Source organism: Zonotrichia leucophrys, chromosome Z (assembly GCF_028769735.1).
Source record: "Zonotrichia leucophrys gambelii isolate GWCS_2022_RI chromosome Z, RI_Zleu_2.0, whole genome shotgun sequence".
Classification (NCBI taxonomy): Eukaryota; Metazoa; Chordata; class Aves; order Passeriformes; family Passerellidae; genus Zonotrichia; species Zonotrichia leucophrys.
In genome coordinates, this window is record NC_088200.1 from 66,569,053 (window position 1) to 66,589,175 (window position 20,123).

Genomic DNA, 20,123 nt, shown 5'->3' on the forward strand with positions numbered 1-20,123 from the left:
AAGAACAAATTTTTCTATTCTATCTTAGAAGTCAAAACAACTAATTTCATAGAACCTGTTTATAGAGGACAAAGGTACTTTTTACTGTATATTTTTTCAATAATTTTCCTATGTAAATAAGAATCCCTCTCTTGGGGAAGAGGCTGGCATCATTTTCCCATCATTTCCCCTACACACAGTCAGCAGCAGGGGCTGCCATCTTGGGAGGGGGCAGTACCCCAACATTTTGGGATTCTCCTTTTTCCCATGGGGCTCCTGAGATATAGCAATTTTGTGTTAAGTGATTATTTACTAGTTGGTTTACAGTTTTTTTGCTGTTGATGTTTTGCCTCTTAATAATTGCTATTTTTTAACTTATATCTACTAATATCTGTTCCTTATTGGTGGAAAGGAATTGGTTGAAATTAGGGGGAGGCAACTCATTTTAATGAGTGTCCACATCTTTAAATTGTCATGACAAAAAGAAAGGGAGCAAGCCTAGAACACATGCCTTAGTATCAGTAAAAATAAACTCCTCTGGCAAAAGTCAAAGCAAAAGCTATAGGAAGCACCAAGTTGCAGAAAACCTTCTGTTTTTGTTGTCCTCAGTGCCTAGTTAACATTACTGGTACATCTTTCTATGAAACTTCTTGAAGTTTAAGTTCAATTCACAAAACATAAAAGATTAATTGAAATTTCTAAAATTTACTTATTGTCATCACGCAAAACAAACTTCATACATATTTCATTACATCTGTACTGAGCATACAAATGCAAGTGTCTGCAATAATAATGTATTTCAGTAAGTGTTCCAAAAATATAACTTTTATGCATGGCTTCTGGGATCAAGGCCAGTTGTAGCTACAAGATGGTCTACACAGCTGCTACCACATCACATGAACCTGGAGAGTGCCAAGATAAAGGGAGAGAAATATGACCTAGCAATAACCCCCTCTTTCTTTAAATAGTTTTCCATTTCATCTCCCCTGTGTTGTTCTGCAACATCTTACATCCTACAAATAGAAACAGAATTGTAGAATACCCTGAGTTGGAAGGGACTCAGCAGGATCACTCAAGTCCAACTCTTGGCCTTGCACAGGCCACCCCAAGAATCACCCCACATATTTTAGAGCATTGTCCAAACACTTCTCGAGCTTCTCTCAGGCTGGTGCTGTGACCACTTTCCTAGGGAGCCTGTTTGGCCATCTTCTTGGTGAAAACCCCTTTTCTAATATCCAACCTAAACCTCCCGTGACACGACTTCAGGCCATTCCCTCGGGTCTTGTCCCTGTCACCACAGAGCAGAGATCAGTGCCTGCCCCTCCTCTTCCTCTCATGAGGAAGTTGTACCTGCAGTGACGTCTCCCCTCAGTGTCCCCTTCTCCAGCCTGAACAGACCAAGGGACCTCAGCTGCTCCCCGTATGGCTTCCCCCTCTAGGCCCTTCATCATCTTTGCAGCATAAATATATGCTGCCCTGCAATGTGAAAACACAGACAGTTGTTCACAAAGGAGAGAAAAGAGTTCAGAAAATTTCATTCCAACACTGTGAATATGTGCCAAAATATCGGAATGAAATACTGACACCACAGAAGAAATGTCAGAACAAAGCATCAAAGTACAAAAGTGTTATATGGGGCAATGCCTCAAAGCATCCTGACTGTGACAAGCTGACAAGAAAATCTTGACTTAGAATGCATTTAAGTCAAAAAATAATATGACAAAAGGGCCGACAAGGAAGCTATGAGGCACAAAGATTCTTAACTCTGGACAACCAGTGAGGTTTTAAAAGGCAGAAAGAAATAAAGCACTTATTTTAAGCAATGATTAACTAAGTGAGAAGAAAACAAAATTGTTGGATGAAGAAGGGCCAGAAGTGTGTCATTGGGGCCTACAAGAAACTTTCAAAGCAAGTTATTTCAGTGTTCAGAGGAAAGGAAAATTGAAATTATGACCCAGTAGGCTACACAGATGGAACAACTCTAATTGATGTGAGGCCAGACTGGCACTGGTTGGATTCACAGAACCAGCTGGCTCCCTGTTCCTGCTTCTGTCTTTCTCTTTGCTAAGATGCACAATGGAACCTCAGAGTGGCATATGTAGGGATTAGTTTTGCATGAAATACCAGGACAAAAGGAAGGAGCTCTTTATTTTCCTTGGAAGATTTTTCCTTCTGGATTTTTTGCATCCAATTTTACACTCACTGCAAACAAAAACAACCTAGATGTGAGATTATATCCAGTAATTCTTAAACATATAATGACAGTATGGTATGTATCACAACTAGTACTAATCTATACAGTCAAATTCAGCTCCTCCTTGCACAGATCACTGTGCGCACAGGTCACAGGTAGCTGCCTGACATTGGTGGTACTGCCAAGAGAAGTTCATTCTCTGATGGTTGGCTGACTTTTGCTAAACTGGATATAACTGTTCAAGTCTGAACTTTTATGAAGCACCAGCTGTGGTAAACACCCCTCATCCGCAGTGAGACTCAAAGTACTCTCAGCAAACATACACTTTAAATTAAATTCAGCTCCTGTTGGAACAAAATTCCTTTACTATAAGATGAAGGGATGAACTCAAAGTATTTTCAGCTGGATCCTTATTGATTCAGATGACATCTAGACTGCTGCTGAACATCCAGCACCACCTTCAGAAACATCCCAAACAGAACTCAAAAGTAACACTTTGAAAGGACTAGCTTGGGCTAACCTCACTTGCATGCAAGGCTTGATAAAAAGCACAGTCAAGTGGGATTTTGTTACAGTTCACTCCCAGGAGAGTGAACTGCCTAAGCATAAGTTAGAAACCAAATATTAAAATATAACAAGATCCAAATGCTAGGTCCTGCAGATAAAATGCATTACAGAGACAGTTGACAACAGTTGTATTTGTAGAAATATTCAGACTTTAAAGCAGAATTATAGGCACAACAGTGCCATCCAGGGGCCAGCTAATTGCTGGTAAATTTCCTGAAACTATTTTGGGGGGTTTTCTCTTTGTTTTGGGTTGTTTGCTTTTGATTTTTTTGTTAGTTTGAATTTTTGTTTTTGCTTCGTAAAAAATAATAACAACAAAACAAAAAATATTATTCATTCTCAAACATACTAAGCTTTGCTTATATTTAAGCACAGCCTTTGCAAGAGTTTCAATAGAAGAATATTTGTAGCAATTTAAATCAACAAATCCTCCTAGCACAAGAAACTGGCAATGATGAGGAAAGTTCTGATGAAACTTTGCCAAAATTTTCAGACTGAGACATCACTCAGTCCAAAACACATGCTCAGCCACACTTCACCACGGCTATTTAAAATTAATTACGTATATAAAACTTCACACAACCAAAGCTTCAGGACGTTTCTACACAGCCCTAAATCTTCCTTCTGCGCAAACGGAAGATTCAGTCTGAAAATTGTGAGGCACTTTTTTGAAAACGGAGGCTGTTTTGTCACTGGGCCATGGAGCAAAAGCCTGGAGCTACGGCAGCGGCCACAGCTTACTCCTGCAACGCCTTCCGTTCAGCAGCAACAAGGCAGGAAAAGGAAAAATCCCAAAATATTTCTACTATAAATTAGAAATATTTCTACTATAAGCTCGCGGGGGCAGAGGCCACTTCAGTTTAACGATTTACAAGCCTGCATCGGCCGGATTAAACCAGCCAACAGGCCGGCCGGCCAGCACCGCCAAGCACAGCCCCGCGCCGCGAAGCTTTAGGTTTCACCGGGGGCCGGGCGACCTCGTTAGGCTCGGCCCAGACGCCCCGGGTAGGCCGGGATGGGGATCCGCCCCGTGTTCGGTGAGGCCCGGGAGGAGAGCGGCCCCAATCAAAGCTCTTTAGCCCGCGTTGAAGGCGGGCTCTGGGGCGGGGCTGCGGCCCCTGGGCGCCTGCGCGCGGTTTCGGTTCGTGCGGCGGCGTGCGGCGGCGTGCGGGGCTCGGAGCGGCCTGCGCGGTTCTGTGGCGCCATGGCTCCTGTGCTGAACCTCAACAACGAGGTGAGACACCCGGGGCGCCGCTGGGAGCGGGCCGGGGGGGCTTGGGCCGGGGAAGGGCCGGGGTGGCGGCGGCGGATCGGCCTGCCAGCGAGCCGGCTCGGGGCCGAGCCTGCTGCAGCCGGCGTGGCGGCCCGGAGCCGTGGGGGAGACCGCGGGTGACCGGCGCCATCCCTCGGCGTGGGAGAGGGCGTCCCGTGTGCTGGAGCTCCGCTGTGATGGAAACAAACATCCGTCGGGTGAAGTTAAACTGCTTGCAGGAGGTGTCACGCGATTGCGACACGTGTGCCTCGGCGCGGCGTCCTGACCCCCAGTGCCGTTCCATCGCGCCTGCCTCGCTGTGTTTGGGTTCACGCTGAAATCTTGCAGGTGATCTAGCGGACCCGCCAAAGTCCCAGCTGCCTGCCTCCTGGATGGCAAAGATATTGCCTTATTTTCTCGCACATGGACAGATTGAAAATGAAAAGTGAATAGGTTACAGCTAATTTCTTCTTGTTCTGTAAGAAGTTTGAAGAATTTAGCGAAGTGTAACCTCTTCATCAGGAAAAGTGTTTGATAGTGCATAAAATCAAGATATTTAATCAGTAGTTTTTGGTTCACACTGTTAACAAGTGTAAGGTCAGAAATGAGTGATTTGACATTGAAACATACCTGTAAATCACCAAGGAGAGAAGAGGGTACTTCATTCATTGTGGTAGTGTGGACTCCTTGTGGTTGATTCACATTTGAGTGATGTTTAATAGTCTTTCACTGCAAAAATGCTAATAACAAGGGATGAAAACAGGAGCATTCTTTGATTTGAGGAGCTCCTCATAAAAAGAGTACAGTAAGTTTCTGCACAAAACATTGGAAGATTTCAGGAATGTCATTTCATCTAATACTTCAAACATAACTTTGTCCTGAGAGGAAACTGAAAGTTCTGGAGAAGGTAGCTTTTACTTGTTTCTGCAAAAAGTGGACACTCTGTCCTACCTTACATCTCAGATAGAGCTGTTATTACAAAGACTGAAATCCTGGATGTCATCTCTTCTAAAGGGACAGAAGATCAGTCTGGCTTAGAGTAGGATGAGACCTAGCGTGAGTAGAGTAAAAGGTGTTTTCCATTTCTATGCATATGTCCTTTTGTAAGTGTCAGAGCTGTATTAATGACTGTGGTGTTTAGTTATAAAATGTAAAATAAATTATTTACCAATACCTGGATATTTCATATCTCTATAACAGATACCCTCTGTGTATTTGTTACAGAGATGCCCTTGTAAGAGTACATTCTAAGAGTAAAAATCATATCTTCCTCTAATAAAGATGAAATGGAGGAATTTTATTAGGACCATGTTTAAATGCGTAACTTTTGAAAATGCAGTCTATTAAGTAATATTTCTTGTCTATTCTTCCAGTTTGCTCAGGGAGAGCAAATTATGGAGCAGCTCCGTTCTGTGCACCTTCAGCTTTCCACAGTCAGGCAATACTGTGGGGGTCATGTGGGTTTTTTCCCATTGGGCCATATACAGTAGGTAGGATGGTCTTTGTTGCAGAGACAACCTTGTCACCCTTATACAGCTGATAACTTGTTTGTATTTGCTGGATTTACAGGAAACCACTATCTGAAGGGAGTCTACAAGAAAGCTGGAAAGAGACTTTTCTCAAAGGCATGTAGAGATAGTAGAAGAGGGAATGGCTTTAAATTGAAAGAGAGTATATTTGGGTTGGATATTAGGAAGGAATTCTGTGGTGTGAGGGTGGTGAGGCACTAGTGTGTGTTGGGCTGTGCATATGTGGATGCCTGTCTCTCGAGATGTGTAGGCCAGGCTGGATGCACTCCAAGCAACCTGGTCCAGTGGGAGATGACTCTTCCCATTGCAGCAAGGTCAGAACCAGGTGGTCTTTAAGCTCCTTTTTAACCCAAACCATTCTATGAAATTCTGTGATATTATATATTTCAGGCTTTAATTCTAGCAAAGAAAGACTTCTGCTTTTAATTAATGTAAAATACCATGTCCTGCTAAATGGTGGAATCTTAAGGAATTCTAGGATGACAGATTTAATTTTTTTTTTACCAGTTCACCTTTTGTTTGCAGGAAGAACAGATATTCTTAAAACCAATGTTTCCCAGTGAGATAAACTGGCACTTATCTTAATGTTAATTGACCTCTATTTTAATTACTTACTGGTTTTTGTTTGATATTAGTTGCTGAGAAATAGTTATAAGTGTCAGAATTCTTACTTGTTCTACAGTGTCTTCTACATCAGGTGCATGTGTGCTTTGAAACTAGAGGACACTTAATTGCATCATGATTTAATGGTGATGATTTAGAAAATGCTCTGGGGAAATTGGACAAATAGTGGACTGTGATGCCTTTGTCCCTTCTGAGAGCTTTTGAACTCATTGGTTAATTTCAGAGAAATTGGAAAGGAATGGAGACTTTAAAAGTTGTTGGGCTTCAGGTTTTTTTAATTACAATTTGCTTGAAGAATAATACCTCCATGGAGCAATAGTCTCCCAGCTGTTCTGATCTATGGGGAGCAAAGAATGAGAATGTTGTACTCTTTAGTGACTGGATGAATGAGGGATTTAAGGTAGCTGTACAATGTTAAGGACCCAGGATGAAAAGAGGAAATTGCAATTATTGTGATGAGGTGAAATAAGACAGAAAATAATAATAAACCAATCATATTCACAAATAATTAGTTTAGACATTTCATTAATGTTTCTTTTCATGAAAAGTTGTTCATAGCAGTGAAAGTGCTTCAAAATATCACACTATTTCCATGTTAACAAGCAGGACTTGTGCCAAAAGTGTATAAATTATTTCTTTCATTTACCCTAATCGAATATATACCTAGATGATAACAAAAAAAGTAAGGTCTTGGCAGAGCTCACAGCCAGCAAGGTCCAGTAATTTTAGGAAGCTATCTTGCTGCTGGTAAATAGCATGGTACAGTTTCAGTGTGACTGCATGACTGAAAAATTGAGATTGAAAAGGGTTAAGAAACAATATTTTTGTAATGCAGGCATTGTATTACTGTATGGGATTGCTGCTTTTTGATTACTGGATGAATTGGGTGGGTGAAGGAGGGAGGGTGGGTGCAGAGGAAATAAAAACCACAAAATTGGAACGAAGTGAAGCAGTGAAGACTAGAGTTTTTGGGAAAGAAGAAAATGCAGTATTTCTTACCATTTTCTTTCATCACTGAAACAAAGGAAAGCATAAGTCCTAGAATGAAAATCTCAGTTTTGCTATTCCATATTCACGGATATGGTCTTACTTTTGAAGGGTTTGTCTGTATCAAGTCTAATGGTATTCTCCAGTTGTGGTTACTCTTACAGGCATGCATACTGAAGGAATAATTTTAAAAACCTGTTGCTGTCTTGAATATGTTTCCTATTTTAAAAAGCTTTTAAGAAATTTCAGGTGTCTTGCCACAGAATAGCTCCCAATGTTAAACTGTTCTGGAAACATTTGCTAGATGGCAGCACATAATCATCAACTACCATGGGTAAGGGCAAGTTTTAAGGGAGATAGCTCATGTTTAATGTGAAAAAATTATCCTTGTTGATCAGCAGTACACAATAGTATGAAACAGAAGCTGTTGAATGGGAGTCCTAGAGATTTTTAGGGTTTTTTTCAGCACCTGTGTTTCTTCAATTATGTTGTTCTGCTTTTACAGGCCTAATCTGCTAATGATATTGAATTAATGCGACAAATTCAGTTCTCTTTACATTCTCTTTTTTTTTTTTTTAATGGTATTCTGTTTGCAGCTACCTCAAGGAGCTATGCTGTAGAAAGCTCATGAAGCTAATGCAAATGAAGTCTGTATACAGTGTTTTAAAAATAAGTGTTCGTATATGTACCTCCATGAGTGCTGTAATGGCTAAAGTTGAATATTAGTAAGGCATCATATTATAAAAAGCAAATTCTTGGAGTTGAAAGTTGTTTCTGTAGGACACGTGAATCAAATTTTCCAGACTTGATTGGATATCAAAACTTTGCTATCAGGTGAATTATTCTCTTAAATTTGTAGTAATTAATCTTATGCAGACAAAATAGTTTTTCTCTGTATTTACAAAACTACTATTTAGATAATAAAAGCTGATGTCTGCATAATGCTTGTCATCTATAATGGAATTGTTCTTTTTCTTTCCTAAACGGTAGGATCAAGATAAAACCATACCTTGAGAATGATGTGTGTGCACAGTTATTTTTCAGCCTGCCAAGCAAAGTCCAGAATTAAAATTGTTATGCAGGGAGCTTAGTTATAAAGCTCGAGGTGATAAATTCCATTTATATTGTTTTGAGTCCCAGCACTTTGTGTTGTGATACTCTACATGGCAACACTCAGCTCTTCTACTCTTTAGATTTAGGACAGACATCCTGGCCTCACATTTAGCTGGGCAGCAGTTTAGGTCATGGCATGTGTAGAAAGCAGTCTGGAGGTGTGAATTAAGAATTTAAATTGGTGTATTGCAAAGTCAGGTATGAGTAGCGTGGCTGATAATGAAAAAAATCAGACAAGCAGCCACAGAGGATAACCTTAACTTAGGGAGAAAGACTGACATACAGTCTCTGGAAGTCTGAAACTGCAGTCTTGAGTTTTAGCTGTAGTTTAATAATTGTACAAAACTATATCTGTAGTTATTTAATCTTTTATCACAGTGCAAACAGAAGTAAATGTGTATTTGTAGATGCTTATATAAAGACTGAGTTTTCTTGGTGTAGTGTGGATAGGTGTTGTGTTTGTCCTTTGGTGTTCAGATGCAGCTAAGACAGAAAACAAAAAGTATAGAGCTATTGAAATTGCATTTATACATGTCTTTGTTCACAAATTGAAGAAAGTTCAAGTACATCTTTCTACAAGTAAGTAACTTTTGGTCACCAAAGTTTCTGTATAGCAGTAAAGAGAATGTGGTCTGAACAGAATGTCTGGAAAGATTAGGGAGGGGGAAATTGAGCAAGTCATTAATTCTTCCTGAAGCTGAATTGATTTCTATAACCAGGAACTGCGTCATGTTTTTTGTAAGGTGCACTAAAAGTGAAAGATCTGAGCATTTACCCATGCTAGTCCTTTGTGTATTATGTATTTCTAGTTTTTATACAGTACATCTAGCATGCTTAAATACTTAAATACATGCTTTTTAATTGATAATAAAATTAACCTAAAGTTTTTTAGTCTTTGAATGGTCACCATTTTTGCAAGAAGCATTCTGTACAAAGTGAGTATTTATTTGCAGTTACTTAAGATCTTCTGTAATTTCAGCCTTCTTCAACATTATGTATGACTGTCTTGTCACTCAGATGTAATAAACCTCTCTGTGTTTAATTGAATTATGGTGATAAATTAGATATACAATTCAAAATCTTATTTATTCAAGGTTTGGTTTTTTACTCACATTTTATTCTGTAGGAACCGAGAGAGTTGAAGCACCTTCAGTGTTAAATATAAGACTTTTTGTGGAGAACTGCTTTGCAGCTCAGACATATGAGACGTGCCCCTGATGGAGTGTGATTCTCTAACTGTGGTTCCTTCACAAATGTCTGGACTTGCTGCTTCTGAGTCTGGGGCTTCTCGCTCACCCATTCCAGCCAGGTGGTCTTGCCTCCCACTTCTGTGCTCATAGGAAGTTTGTTGCTAGAGTGCTTTTCTGCTGCAGATTGATGGTAACAATCTTACCGGGTTCTGATGAGCCCGCGGGAGCAGCAGCCGTGTGGGACTTGTTGTGAGTGGGATGGGCGCAGAGGTAGAGAGATGGATTATCCCACCACAGCGGGCGAGCTGTTTGATTGCGTCATAGAGCTGTGCTGTATTTCATCTCACTTAGGTGTTTCTCTGTAAGCAGTGGCTTTGTGTGAGATAAACGTAGAATTTAAGGAGGGTATTGAACCAGAAAAACCTACAATAAGGTGACACATAATGTACACTTATGTTGTCTGGCAGGTGTTTTGTGTCTGGCAGGTGTTTTGTGACCACTAGAAATAGTGGTCAAGGCTGTGAAGGCAGGAGAACTACAGAGTTCAAAGGGGAAGCCAAATGAGCCCTTACATTACATATGGCTTTACGTAATGAGTTCCTAGGAGACTAGTTAAAAATCAGCTTTAAAGAAGAATCTTAAAATTTCAGTGGTGTCAGGGTATACAGGTGCCTAGGATGCTCTGTGGTCAGAATTGAAGCTGTGGCTGCATACTGGCACTGCCAAGATCTGTTTGTCTCTGACAATTTGTGTTCTTAAATACTTCCTTGAACCTGGTCATACAGCCTCTTGTATGTCACTAAGTTTATATTTATTTTATGGGGAATGTGAGTAAGGGGGAAAAAACAGTCTCCTATCTGTTGCAAAAGAACAAGTTGCAGTCTGGTAGTAAGTAGAGGAAAGTGTAGTATTTGAGTTGTATTTCCAACAGTAATTAAGAAATTAACACCTGTTGCTCTCAGGGACTTGTCGAAGCATGATGCTTCAGTCTTTCTTTTAAAATGCACTTTACTATTGTGGGCAAATTGATATGAGCATTCAGATTTTTACTGTATTAGATCGAAGGATCCAAATGGCTTCCATTATACTTCTCATGTATGTTTTGATATTTTAAAGTATATTCCTAAGCCTTCTTACTGTGACGAAAAAGAATTCTAGATGGAAACTTTCAAAATAACACTGACAGAGTGCTGTAGACACTACCGTGTTTAAGGCAGTCCAGAATACTGGGCAGTCAGTTCAGTGCAGTGATCCAGCATCTCACTGAAATGAAGTAGCTACCCCCAAAGATCTATTTTTATGTTATCCCCTGAGCTATGAGGTAATTGCGGAATCTCTTAGGGCAATTTCATATTTGTGTCTGGTCTCCTTATATAAAGGAGAAGTGAGACTTGAGGTGAGGCATCTAACCAGTTACCTGATATTGGACTGAGCTGTGAGATATCTTAACTGCTCATAATTCAAGGTACAGTCTTATCTCTTAAGGCATGAAGCTATCTGAGGGGGGAAAAAAATTAATTTAATAGCTAAGTTGTTATAAAACTTTCCAGTAATTGAGAAAACTGATGGATAGGTTCCCTCAGTCTGAGGTGAGTTTATTCCTATGAATCTCAATGACCAGCAGAGTGCACTAATCACAAATATTAACAAATACTGTTGCTGGGCTACTGTCTGGCAAAGGGTGATTTTATGGAGTGAGGGGAGCCTGGTCATGTGTTTCACCAGTGGGAGCATTTCCGTAGGAAAAGTCCTTGACTGTGCTCCAAAGGCTGCTTATCCAACAATTAGTACAAAATACATGAGCTCCCTGCAAGGAAAAACATGAACTCAGAACTCCTTACTCCTGAGAAAAATTCTTCTTGCTGGTGTATAGACAAGTTCTCTTGCTATTTTCTCTGTGGTTTATGAGCTGTATTTCATCCAGCACCTATACAGCGTGCTGGCCAAACCATTTTCTTGAAGTAGAAACATTCACCCTAGACTCTTATACCAGGCTTTTTCAATTCTGTTAAGTGCCCCAGCATCTAAGCTGTTCCTCAGATGGTGGACGCCAGTTCTTGTTCTCTCCTGAGCTATCTGCCAGTATGGTTCACACATGTATCACAGCATCTCTGCGTCTTGGTCAGCTTTAGCTGGCTTGAAGTTCATGTGTGACCACTTCAAAATTATTCTTAAGGTAGAATGGCTAGCACTTGGACACTTTTGAAAAAATATGGGTGCCTAGGATGCTTTGTGGTCAAATTGAAGCTGTGGCTGGCTACTGGCACTGCCAAGATCTGTGTATCCCTGGCTCACACATGGTCTTAAATACTTCCTTGAAGCTTGTTCTGCATTCTCTTAAATGTCACTAAAGTCAGTTTAAAGTCTTGGAAAGGCATATAAACAAGTTATGAGAACTGAGAAAAGATAAATTTCTGCACGATTCAAAACTAAATAGCTAATCTTTTCCATCAGTTCATTTCTTAGTACACTGGCAAATCACTGTGTTTTTTCTGTATATTATAAGTCTATGCAAAGTTGGAAAGCAAACACGGCTTTCTTTTTAAACTCTGGAATACTTGGCAGGAGTCATTTTAGCTCTGTGGAAATGCATGTAAAAATTCTTGCATTAGTTTTGTTACTAATAAATAATTGTAGGCACAACAGTTTCTTGAAGAAGGAAAAGTTGTGCTACATAGAGCTTGATTTCTGTTTAAAACAGTTCAAGTGTTAAATTCCTGACATTCTTTTACAGACCATGTAAATGTCCTAAGGAAAAAGTCTTTTGAAAGCTTATGAAATTTCCAAAGTTATACTCTGTGAGATAAAATTCTGAGGAATTGTGGCTTTTTTTTCCCCCTAGGAACTGTTCCAGCAGCTGTTTCTAAAGTTTCTAGAGTTGCCACATCATCAGTTTTACTAATATTAGCAGCAAATTCTGATCTGCTTGCTCTTCACACAGTTTTTTTTTCAGCAGATTACTGAAGCAATTAACCATGGCTAACAAGGCAGTTTTTTACTTCTGACAGTGTTGTATACAGCCGTTATTGGACTACTGTACTTGAGGACAGGAATGAAAACTTTTTCTTAGCTCAAGTGGTTTATATAAAGTGTGTGTGGTAGGCCACGTAGGCTAGTAAGATGCTCTCATAAAGCAAAAACATCTGTGGTTCCTTGGTGTGGTAGTGTGCAATAATGAAAAAAACATGCAAACGGTCATGGGAAACTTAGTAACTTTTACTTTAAGGGAACTGTGAGGTACTTGCAGTACACAGTGTAGTTTTTTTCATTAAATGTAATTTATGGCTATATATGCCTGAGTAAGACACAATTTAAAAATAGTTCCGTTACAGTAAATGGGCATAATTGCTTACTGCTGTCCTTGCAGATGTCTTTTAGCAGCCTTTACATTGCTGAGTCTCGAACTTGGTGCTAAATGAAGAAGGAGTGAGGCTGTAATAGGTGTAGAAGGGAAGGTGTGGTGTTAGACTTTTCCATAATAGGCTTTCAAATTTGGGGGCTTGGGGGAGGAGATGTTCCTATAAGAGAATAGTAGCCAGTTGTGAATTCATTGCAATTTTTCATTGGTATGCTATGATAAAATTCTTTTCAGTTTGTCTTGTGCTGCAGTAGTAAAGGGCAATTAATGGACAAGTAAAGAGGCCAACTACTAAATTCAGTGACTCTTTTGAATGTGTTTCAAGTCATATAAACTAAAGGGATTTAAAAGTCTTGTACTGATTTTGTCTGAAAAAAGTACCATCATGTTATTTCCTTTGCAAAGAGGGGTCACAATGATACCTGTTTATTCATGTGGCATTTAATACCAAATGAAGCTGTGCATAGAAAAAGAAGCCAAGGTGGGCAACTCTCTACAACTACCTAAAAGGAGGTTGTAGTGAGGTGGAGATTGGTCTCTTTTCCCAAGTAACAGGACAAGCGGAAATGGCATCAAGTTGTGCCAGATTGGCTGTTAGGGAAGATTTTTTCACCTAAAGGATTGTCAAACACTGTAAGAGGATGCTCAAGGTAATGGCCGAGTCATCATTCCTGGAAGTATTTAAAGGTGTGTAGATGTGGCACTTTGGGACATGGTTCAGTGGTTGGCTTGGCAGTATTTGGTTTATGGTTAGGCTTTATTGTCTTAAAGGTGTTTTTCAATGTGAATAATTCTGTGAATCCTCTTTGCTGTTTAATGAGGACACACATGAGAAAACATGATGTCATGCACGGGTACATTAATATAGCAAGAGATGAGCAGAGAAAAGCTGTTTGCACGAGAGGCTGGTAAGAACTGTTCTGAAGGCAGCCGGTTCAAAGGAATGAATAGTGGATTTCATCCAGAGGCAGGTGTCACTGAGGAAATGCTGCAGTGGTTGTGAAGCACAGGAGAGCATACCTTACATGGGTAAGATAGGAATTCCCAACAGTATAAAACAAAAGGGCAGTTAAGGTGATTGCTTGCTCGAAGGAAGGGGCTTGAAGGTATTTGAATATTAGACAAAAAAGATGGGTAGGTAAGATTGGGTGTGTTAAACAAGAAGAATAGGTTGATGGAGATGAATGAGGAGAGTTTATAAGGACAGGAAAGGGGAAATCAGTTTGGTAAGAAGCACCTAGAGATGGAAGAAGGTAGCAAGCTTCAGAAGAAGGAAATCTCCCAACAGAACCAACACTTGGTGTGAAAGAAAAGTTGTCAATGGCTGGACAATGAACGCACTATTGGCCAGACAGGTGAGAGTACTTGTTCTGTCACAACAGAGAAGGTTTTGCAAGAACCTTTAAGTATTGCTCCAAGTTGTTAGTAAGTAGTACTGGGATAGTTGTGTGCAAATCTGTTGTAGATTTGGCATCTTGGCAACTGATAGAGAACAACTTGTGGAAAGGTATTTAAATTAATGAATAGATGTCAGACATCTGGAAGGGATATTTTAAATGCTTTATTTCTTCTACTTTTCATACTTGTCCTTTTCCCCAATTTCTGTTGATATCATGAAGAAACTTCTAGGAAGAATGCAGATTATTAGATTTTTGGGTTTTTTTTTTTAAATCCTGACTTTCCCATATGTTTGTGTTTATGAAGAATTTTCATCATGAAATTGTCTTGTTTTTTAAACTGATTTGAGGGAATATGGAACACTAACTGGTGTAACAAGGCATTTCTCCATTCCCACTAGCAAGAATTCTTACCATCCTTCCAAAAAGACAGAAGAGTAGCTTATATGGTAGTGCTACTTGATTTTTTTAAATTTTTTTTTTTTTTTGCATAAGTCTGTAAGTACTGAGAAAAAGTCCCCACAAAAAATATAATTCTTAGAGACCTAATAGTGAAAGCACCTTGAAGGATGAGCAGTTTTTCTGTGGGAAGTAGGATAGTATTTCAGAATTTGTCAGGCCAATCATGCTGCAGCGTGTTTGAAACCAATGGAAATTTTCCTCATGTTCTGGTGATGTTCATAGTCTTTGGTTGAATATACATCCTGTTTGGAAGTGTAAATCACAAAGATCTGTGATGCAAATTTGCATTTCCCTTATATGAGGTTTTTATCAGAGTGTGTTTCCTGAGGCCATGGCTTTTGCTGGTCACTGGCATACTCTCGGTCTGAACACAAGTTGGTTGTACTTACTTGCACTCACTGGATGCATTTTGATACTTTTTTTTAAGAAGAAAGGCAAAAGTACCAAATACTTTGAAGGTCATAAACCACAAACACATCTTTCCCTATTTTCTTGTTCTCCTTTCTTTTTTTAAGAAAGGATCTTTTTTCCTTTAAAAATGTGGATACAAAATCTTTCTTATTTGTTTCTCAATAACTGTTTTCCCAGGCATAAGAAGAAGGTGGTTATGATTTTTTTGTTAATATTGTTTTTAATTTTTTTTTTCCCTCCTGGAAGTCCACTCACTCATTTTTATGTGATCAGTGTTTTAGATTTAACCATTCTGTGCTTTAGATTTAATCATTCTATGCTTTTCTTACCGTGCTGTGTCATTCCATGACATACCACTCTACTTACTTCCTGTGTGAAGTTTCTTGTTATGGTCTTGTGATGCTACTTTTATAGACAATTTCTTTGTCTCTCTAAATGTTATACATGTCATATCAGAACATCCAGCAAGGAAGCACAGCCTTGAAAGTTACAGCTTAGAGGGGAGAAACTTCTATTGTTGTTTTAAAATACACTTGTGGGACTGAAATTTCTTTGGGCAGTGAGGAGAGTGTGATGGAGAGAGCTGCTTATCCCTCCGAAATGTATCAATATGGTGGTGAAAATTGGCTGTAACTGCTGCAAGATGTAACTCGAGGTGTGGTTTGCTTCTATCCAGAACACGGACTACTGCATGAACAGCAGAACTTGATCGCTGTTCCTGTTGTTGGCAGTTGATCATCCCCCTTTTTTACGGGAATTTTCACATACCTAAATAGCCTTCCAGCCTTTTTCTAGTACTTAGGCCTCTTCATACTTGTGTTGACAGAGGGCAGACTTTACAGAGGAGGAGTTTGAAGAAAAATTAATTTAAATTTTAAAACAAATGTAATTTTTCTTATCATAGTAAGATTTTGTATTGCAGGCAAAATGTATATTTATGGTCAATCTAAAAATTGTGGTATTTAGCTAGTTTTTTATCATTCAGATTTAGGGAGAAATGGAATATGATTTAGTAGATATTTCTCCAACTTCATCATTCCTGTTTTATTTCACTTAATGAACTTGAAACCATTTTTCCTTAATTATTCCTTTATGCTTGCATTATAATAACAACTATATAGTGACATTGTAATACAAATTTTGAAATTAATGAGTCTTACTACAAAATGAGTGTTGGTGTTGAATGACAGATGATAATAATGCATTTTTCTGGTGATATTAAGATACAAATATTTGTCAAATATTGTGATGCTGTAACATTGTACTGGCTTCCCATTCTTTTCCTGGCCTCTTGGTGCATGAGACTAGTGCAAGCTGAGGGCAGTTGAAGTAACTATAAAAGTATCTTTCATGAACAATCTTGCGCAAAAGAAGCTCTCCTTCTTCTGTCCCATTCAGCAAGTCGTCTGTGTTCTGATTTCCCTTGAAGTTTCAGTCACGAGATTAAATCATCAGTGCAAACAACGTGATAAAAATAAAATGTATTGTGCGTGTAAGTTGAGAACCAGCGATGGTTCGCAGCTGAGAACCAGTGATGGCCTGGCATGTTACAGCTTTCAGTCCAGTATTCCATAAAGCTTCATACAGTATATGTAGTATAGATCATGAGTTATTCCTCTGTCTCTTTAGTTTTCATTGTGTTATCCTTGGGTTTTGTTGTTTGTTATGCTTTTGGAGTGTTCTTAGTAACTGCAGTTATGGCCCATGTTTCCTGCCTGTTTAGACAGTCAGGAGAGGGTGTTCTGTGGTTGGTTCAGAGCCACGTGTGCTGGTGAACGAGCATGCATGTACTGTTCTCAGCCAAAACGCAAAAGACTTGAATTCTGTGTTCTGCCAAGCTGATGTTAGTTCACAACTCCTACATGACTGTCAGTTTTCACAAGGCATGTAGGAGCTGTGATGATTGGTCAACCTTGATTTCAGTTTAATAAGCCCGAAAGTTTCCAGAGATGGATACTGACAGACAAGCAGTGAGCTGACAAAGCTAATTTTCTCAGAAACCAGGCTAACAAATATAATTCCAGAATACACAGTTTTGTCATTCTGCTCTTTCAGAATAGCTGAGAAAAGTTGCAACATATTAGTGCTCAAGACTTGAAGCTTTGTGGTGACTTAGGAGGCCGTACCACCATTTATACTAGCATCTCTTAATCCAAGCCAAAGCAGTCACACCACCAAACATACTTCCAAATTAATACTGGAATCACTGTGATTGAATGTTGTATTTGTTAGGGACAAAGGTTCTTATCTAGTTTTGATGCAATTTTCTTTTCGTCATGGCAGTTCAGCTCTACAGGTGTGGATCATGTTTGTGACCAATATAATTAATGTGAAAAAATTACATAGATTGTTTATGAGTCACTAGTCAAGCTGTGCTTCAGATTATGCAAGTAATGTAGACATTCATATGTTGCCTTGTGATCAGTGCTCTTTTCCAGCTGCTTTTAAAAGGTTCACCATTTGAAGAAGGGTTAGAAGCCCTCAGCACTCTTACGGTTTATTCATGCGTGTTCACCCTTGTAATTCTTACGTCACTACTGCAGGTTCTGCTGTTACTGCCTTTCTGTAAAGTCAAAGCTTAAGGAGGAATGAAATGCACGTGTGAGTTCTAGCTAGAGCTCTGGTCTGATTAAGAAGTCCTAGACATCAAAGTCCATGAGCTTGTCTGTATTGAATGCCTTGATCACGTCCTCCTTCAACATTCCACAGAAATATTTTTAGCAGAGTGATAGCTGGGGGTTTTCAAACTTGCTGATCAATTAAATACGGTTAGAAATTACCTTCAGGCAATCCTCTGTTTTAGAAAACGTGTATAGCTTCTATTTCCATGTGGATGAAATGATACATCTAATATAGCATTTTGAGGATAGTTTATAACAGTTATTTCTCATCTGGACGTTTACAACTACTGATGTGTATTTAGGGTCTAGAAATGTGTCTAGCCATCTCATGGTATTGGTTTGGACTTGAATGCTTTCTGAAGTACAGCGTGGAGTCTGACTCCATCCAGTGAGACACTGACTTTGAAGCAGTAAATCCATTAAATTTTGGTCTTTGGCAACGATCAAGTAATTCTAGGCTAGCCTTACTCCTTCCCAACTGTCTTAGATACTTGGAATTGCTTTTCAAAACCTTTAGATGAAAATTATATTTTTTAGCATTTCCGAGTACTCACTGTGGTTTCCACTTGGAGGAATTACACTAGAACTGACAACTGTTCTCCATGCAGGAGGAAATACAGTGCTAAATGGAATAAAGAAACCGATATTTCAGTGCTTCAGTTGAGAAAATACAAAGAAAGCAGCATGGGCAGACTGTGGAGGAAGGGTTTGACAGTAACTCACAAGGGGTGTGTGCATTACTTTTCCTGTGAGGAAGGTGGAAATTCGCCCAAGTGGGTGGTGTGCTTTTATTCATTCGTCCTTAGCAAATCCCTTGGGAAAACTGACAGGGTGAGCACCCAGAGGCCCGAGAAGCTGCGGGTGTTTTGTTTTCTGGATCTCTAGCCAACAGTGGCATTTCTGTCAACTTTGAGCGCAGGGTGAAATAATTCAATCCAGAAGAATTTACCTCATGTTTAAGGAATTTTTGTATGTTCTGATAGTTGTATTGGGATAGAATTGTACCCACTTGTTTCAAACTGTTCTCGTGTAGCTGCAGATGGCAGAGGCAAGATTAACATGACAGTGGTGTTGATTAACATGATGTTGGCACAAACAGTAATTGAAAAACTCTGTTCCTTAGCACTTTCTATGTTGGGATTTGATCTTTATATTAAATGAAGAGAGAGCTCATTTTTTGTAGTCTAATTTGTTGTGGTCCATATCTCTGTCTTGTATTGAGTTCTTACTTTGCTCTTTGTGCTGGAGCTGGGTAACATTTATGTGTCCGTACGGGAAAACTGTTTAGGAAACTGATCTGGCTGAAAATTCACCTTGTTTTGTTTTTTTTTTTAAGATATTCTTTTTTGCACTATATATTTGTATAAAACTGTTCTGGAACTGAGCACTGATACTGCTCACAGGTATGTTTTATGTTTGTGTTTTGTGTTTGTGTTTCTTGCTGCCTTTGCCACCCTACTTACGTGTGTTTTTATAATGAAATGTATGAAGCTGTATTAAGTATTTCTGCCTAGTTCCACATATTTTGACATGCATAAAATATATACTGTAATACAAGGATTCTTTATGTAAAAAAAAAAAGGAAAAAATAAAACTTGGCAATTGCTAGCTTTTCCTAAGAATCTAAAAACCATTAGATCTTTCAAGCTGGAATTCCAGATAACAGAGAGAAATATTTGTAATGAAGTTCCAGAAACATTTTTTCACTTAGATTATTCACTCATAAGATTTTGTACTATTGTTAGTTCTGGCTAATTTGTGATCCGACTGCAGGTGTTTTGAATTTTAAAACTCTGTGTTGCCAAATAGCACCAAAAATTAACATTGAGAATACTCTGTTGCCATGGTAATGTCTTTATTAGAAGACTGCCGAGTAACTATAAAGTGAAACCAATGCTTTTGATGTGTCTGAAATTGGGAAGGGAAAGAAGATCAGTAAGAACTGAAACATTACTGAGTTCCATGGCTTTTTGCAGGTATTGGAGAGACCTTGAATACTTATCTTAACCTTTTCACTTTATTGCTTGATTTGGAGTTTCTAAAGCTGGATTTGTTGCTTTGACACATGCTGATGTGTAACTTAAGCAATTTGTAAAGATTTGTAGAAAAGGCCACTGTACAAAACACAAGTGATTTTGGTGTATTTTTAGTGGCTTTTTCCCTTTCTACTTTAGTAGCACTGTTTAAACTTGAGGGAGTTCAAAAGTAAATCTCTTACTGCAGTAAAATCTAAAAGCTATTGTGTACCTACAGGCATATATAAATAATTTTTTCCTTTTGCTTTGAGCCATTTTGATTCTAGTAGATCAGGCTCTCACTTTAACCTCCTAGGGTTCTCTTGGCATGAAGGGAATTTATGAGGGCTCAAGTATATCCTGTACCTGCAATTTCATCTTTTTCCTGTCATTCATTCACTAGACCCTGGTAAATGGTAGTTTG

The 20,123-nt window shown here is 39.0% G+C and overlaps 1 protein-coding gene across 1 annotated transcript in view; it reads left to right on the plus strand.

Moving 5' to 3' along the window:
- The first annotated feature begins 3,857 nt into the window (after positions 1–3,857).
- The window catches only part of SRFBP1 (serum response factor binding protein 1), a 67,282-nt gene continuing 51,016 nt past the window's right edge, over positions 3,858–20,123 (plus strand). The window contains exon 1 of the mRNA XM_064735718.1: positions 3,858–3,974. Coding sequence (XP_064591788.1) covers positions 3,945–3,974 — 30 coding nt within the window. The 5' untranslated portion in view covers positions 3,858–3,944. The remainder of the gene's footprint in view (positions 3,975–20,123) is intronic.